The sequence below is a fragment of the Babylonia areolata genome, chromosome 24 (genome assembly GCF_041734735.1).
Source record: "Babylonia areolata isolate BAREFJ2019XMU chromosome 24, ASM4173473v1, whole genome shotgun sequence".
Lineage (NCBI taxonomy): Eukaryota > Metazoa > Mollusca > Gastropoda > Neogastropoda > Buccinidae > Babylonia > Babylonia areolata.
The window spans coordinates 14,619,425-14,624,015 of record NC_134899.1 but is presented as its reverse complement, the minus strand read 5'-3'; the positions used below and the strand labels follow the sequence as shown (position 1 = coordinate 14,624,015).

Below are 4,591 nucleotides of genomic sequence, written 5' to 3'. Positions count from 1 at the left end.
GATAAAAAGAAATACAAATACAAATACAGTGTATTGGCAGATTGGTGTATGAATCGTCCAGTTTTAAGCGTATATACTGTCTAAAATGTATAATTTCGCCAGATTTAAGATTAAAGTATACACCGTCTTGATTATATAAATTCCTCACATATAAGAGTAACGTATACACCGTCTGAATTCTATAAACCCCCTTTAGTTAAGAGTAATGTATATTCAGTGCTCCCCAGTCAGCTTAGATTCGGATCAAAAGACGACCAGAAATAGGCTGACAGTAATCCCAAACCACAGGACCGCAATCAGACCTAATCCACCCATCACCAATCACAAAGCCATGTCAACTTCAAAACACTGAGCACTGAGCACTGGAAGAAACATGTACCAGCCACAGTGACAGGTGAACACACTCAGTCCCCCCTCCCACCCCACCCCCAGCACCCCCACACCCCCCTTCCACCCAATCCCCGCCCGACATTGCCCGCCACACAGGTAATACACCTGGGGAAACAACCTAGGCTCTGTGGTCGGTTCCAGATGATAGATTAACTCACTCAGTACGGCCAGTCCTCTCTTCTCCTCTCCACAGACCCCTCGGATGTTCAGTGGCTGTCTCAATGACCCAACCTTTAGCTTCCGTCGTCAGAATTGTGGTATTCTTTGTCAACATTCACCTCTTCAGTATAAGAGCCTTCCGCTTGCAATATTTTCATGATGGTAATTGGGGTGAAACGCTGTTAACGTCGTCTCTTTCGCCGTTCGTATGGAGAGAGTTAACGCGGGTAGAAATTTACACGACTGCGCGGAGTTTTAAAGGGGGGTGGTGGTAGTTGTGGGAGTGGTTAGGGTGAGGAGACGTAGGGGGTGGGGAGAGACAAGAGAGAAAAAGAGATAGAGAGAGAGAAAGAGAGAGAGGGAGGGAGTGGGAGGGTCGGGGAGGGGGAGGGAGGAGGGGCGCGGGGGAGGGGGGGGGCAGCTGAGTCTATCTCATCATTCTAAAGTTTGTTCTTTCTCGCGGACACTTATCAGTTTACAAACTTCAGGTGAAACGGGACAAAGTGAGAAGAACAAATGAGAAAATAACGACGAAAACGTCTTCGTTGTTTGTTGTGGGTTCTTTTGTTGGCTTTTTGTTTGTTTGTTTGAGTTAAAAAAAAATTTTTTTTACTCTCCCTTTAAAGATGAGAGAGCTAATTTCTTATGAGTTGTCGGTTGCATCAAAAAACAAACAAACAAACAAACGAACAAAAACATACAATCAAAACGAAATGGTCACATACTTCTGAAAGTGTGTCATGAGGGCCAGTTTGTTTCATTTTGACCTTCAAGATACGTTTTTGTTGTCTTTCTATTGATGTTGTATGTTTTGTTATTGTATATTGTTATGTGTTTGTTAATTTCTTTAAGTGTGTGTGTGTGTGTGTGTGTGTGTGTGTGTGTGTGTGTGTGTGTGTGTGTGTGTAGAATTGTTCGTATGGAGATGATATATTCACAAATGTTTTTGTTGTTGTTTTTGTCTGTAGACTACAAAGTCAGGAACCTCGGCGTTGTCCTTGACAACACACTGTCCATGCAAGAATTTATCGGTCAGACATGTCAGTCCTGCTACTGTCACTTGCAATGCATCAGTTCCATCCGGAAATATCTGTCCATTGACGCAACATCTAGACTTGCCGTTTCTCTCATTCTCTCTCGCCTTGATTACTGTAACTCTCTATTGTCTGGTTTGCCTGCTTCATCCATTCAGTCCCTTCAGCGCATACAAAACTCTGCTGCCCGACTCGTCCTCGGAAAGAAAAGATCTGAGCACATCACTCCTCTTTTGCAACATCTCCACTGGCTCCCTGTCTCACACAGAATAAAGTACAAGATCAGCACTCTAAATGTATTCACAAATCAGCCCCTTCCTATCTCTGTGGATGCCTTCACCTCTACACTCCATCTCGCTCACTACGATCAGCTTCGGATCCACTCTGTTTACGAATTCAAGCTCTCGACTGTTGGCCGCCGTTCTTTCTCTGTCTCTGGATCTTGCTATTGGAATGAACTTCCTCTTTCGCTTCGTCAAGTCTCCACACTCAGCTCTTTCAAGTCTGGCCTTAAAACCCACCTCTTCCCAAAATAGCCTCCCTTGCCTGCCTCTTCCTTGTCCTCAGTTTCTCCGGTTTTAGAGTTATGCATGCGTGTGCATGACTGGTGCGAAAGTGCTTTGATTTGTCTCTGCGCAAGATTCAGTGCTATATAAATACCATTATTATTATTATTAAAATAATTGTTTGTGTGTGTGTGTGTGTGTGTGTGTGTGTGTGTGCGTGCGTGCGTGTGTGTGTGTGTGTGTGTGTGTGTGTGTGTGTGTGTGTGTGTGTTTCAGGTATGAACTGTGAAGACTACGCCACGCAACGGAACAGTTAGAGCATTGTCTCAAATCTCCAGTGTCATTGAGTTGAACCATTGAGTGTTATGACAGTTTTGAAAAACCGCGCGAACGATTGAACTGGTTTTGTTGTTGCTGTTGTTGTTAAGGAAAAAAAAAGAAACAAAAGACAAAAACAAACAATACCTCAGTTTTCATCTGAAGACTTGGAGGAAGAAAAAAGTAGGAAAAATTTGCCCACAGTAACACTGAGTCACTAAATCCTCCCCCCCCCCCCACACAAACACACCCCCTATAGTGTCCCCAACACCCCCCCTTCCCTTCCAGTCCAGCCCCCCTCCCCGCCATCCCTCCAAGCCGTTTCCCCCTCCCCACCCCACCCACGTCATCTCCCCCAATAAAGAGCAGTATAACTTCAAAGGCACGCTGCCTCATAATGAATGACCCTTTGGATGGTTGAAGCTTTCACTGTCCTTGACCTTAACCATCCACAAGGATTCGCTGCCATCACCAAAACGTGTTTGTGACGTCATCATGTCTGTGACGTCGCGACCACCAACGGCAGGATCTCGTCCGACCACGGCCAGCTCTCGTCACACCGGAAGCTGCCATAGGGCAGGGTACATAACTCCTGATTCCGGAAGTGGAAGGTCAAAGGTGGGTGAGAAGTGTGTGTGTGTGTGTGTGTGTGTGTGTGTGTGTGTGTGTGTGTGTGTGTGTGTGTGTGCCTGCTTGTCTGTCTGTCTGTCGGGGACGGTCTGTCTGTCGGCCTCTATCTATGTGTGAACAGGAAATAAACAATTATCCAGGAAAGATACATCCATCTTCTTCACCAGTCGCAGATTTTAACTTTTTTTTATTGTTTAACTATTGTGAGTAAGTGTTATGATTCCTAGAGTTAATCAGTTGAATAAATGGAACGTAGCTGAACATAACCAAAACAACACCTAAAATGACCCGTTGGAAAGACTAATGCCACCCCACCCACCCCTCCCCGACTCCCCATGCCACCTAATGAAAAGGGGGTCAATTCTGCTCAAATAAAGAAATATATACGTCAGTTACTGCCACTTATACGCAACTGGAAAGTTGGAAAGCATTGATGTCAACACCACAGCACTTGTGTTAGGTTCACCAGCCGTGACACTACACCAAACGGGGGAAAAAGAACCCAACAAAAACAACATTTGTTGAAAATAATAACACTGCAAACAGATGTATCCAATACTTTTGCCAACATGTCCACTGAAAACATAACAAGAAAGGTCTGACCGTGAGAAACGAATTTTATGACCTTTGCTGTTTCATTATTCCAGAACATTTTTATGTGGCAGGGGGCTTGGGGAAAAGGGGGGTGGGGGGGGGGGGTATTTTTTTCCGCCAAATTTTCTTCTCCCTTGAAATTGGTCCCCTCTGTGCTCAGCGAACCCTGCGGCCTTTTTACTCTGTGTGGGGTGGTGGATTGAATCTGGGGGTGTGCTGCGGGTTGTTAAGTACCGTGTCCGGAGTGAGGTGTCAGACAGAGCTCGAAGAGTCACGAACAGAAGATGGCAGTGAAAAAGAGAGCTGCAAATAGAACTGAAAGGCTTCTGGACAAGAAGAGAGACGTTCTGTGGTGTCTGGATTTAAAACCTCCGTGGGAAGCACGGAAATTATGACTATGCAATGTTAACAACTCTCTCTCTCTCTTCATATGGATGGAGAATATGAGAGATAGACAGACAGACAGAAACAGAGAGACAGAGAGAATGAGAAGATGAAAGAGAGAGAATGAATGAATGAATGAGTGAATGAAAGAATGAATGAATAGTTTCATTTATGAGGGTGATAGATTAAGCCTACATGCTTTCTTTCATCAAACTCTCGAAAACATACAAGCAAAGAATAAAAAAGGACAGAAAAAACAATGAACAAACGAGAGAGAGAGAGAGAGAGAGGGAGAGAGAGAGAGAGATTCGGATTCGGATTCGGATGTTTTATTCATATAAAGGCCATTGCCGCTCATAATTGGATACAATACACAAACAAGCACAGTCATTGAAAAAAGAAAAAAAAGAAAAGAAAACATGAAGTTGCAACAGACCTGAGATGTAATGCCTTGTACAAGTATATTGACAAATTCCTTTTAACGCTTTCTTTTTCAGATGCGAGAAGTAGAATTAAACGAAATTGATTTGGATATCTTAAAAAAGAAAAAAAAAGAAAGAAAAAAAAGGAGGTGGG

The 4,591-nt window shown here is 43.9% G+C and overlaps 1 protein-coding gene across 1 annotated transcript in view; it reads left to right on the top strand.

Moving 5' to 3' along the window:
* Positions 1–2,773: 2,773 nt before the first annotated feature.
* The window catches only part of LOC143298987 (uncharacterized), a 31,930-nt gene continuing 30,112 nt past the window's right edge, over positions 2,774–4,591 (top strand). The window contains exon 1 of the mRNA XM_076612047.1: positions 2,774–3,025. Within this exon, the coding sequence (XP_076468162.1) occupies positions 2,903–3,025 (123 nt within the window). The 5' untranslated portion in view covers positions 2,774–2,902. The remainder of the gene's footprint in view (positions 3,026–4,591) is intronic.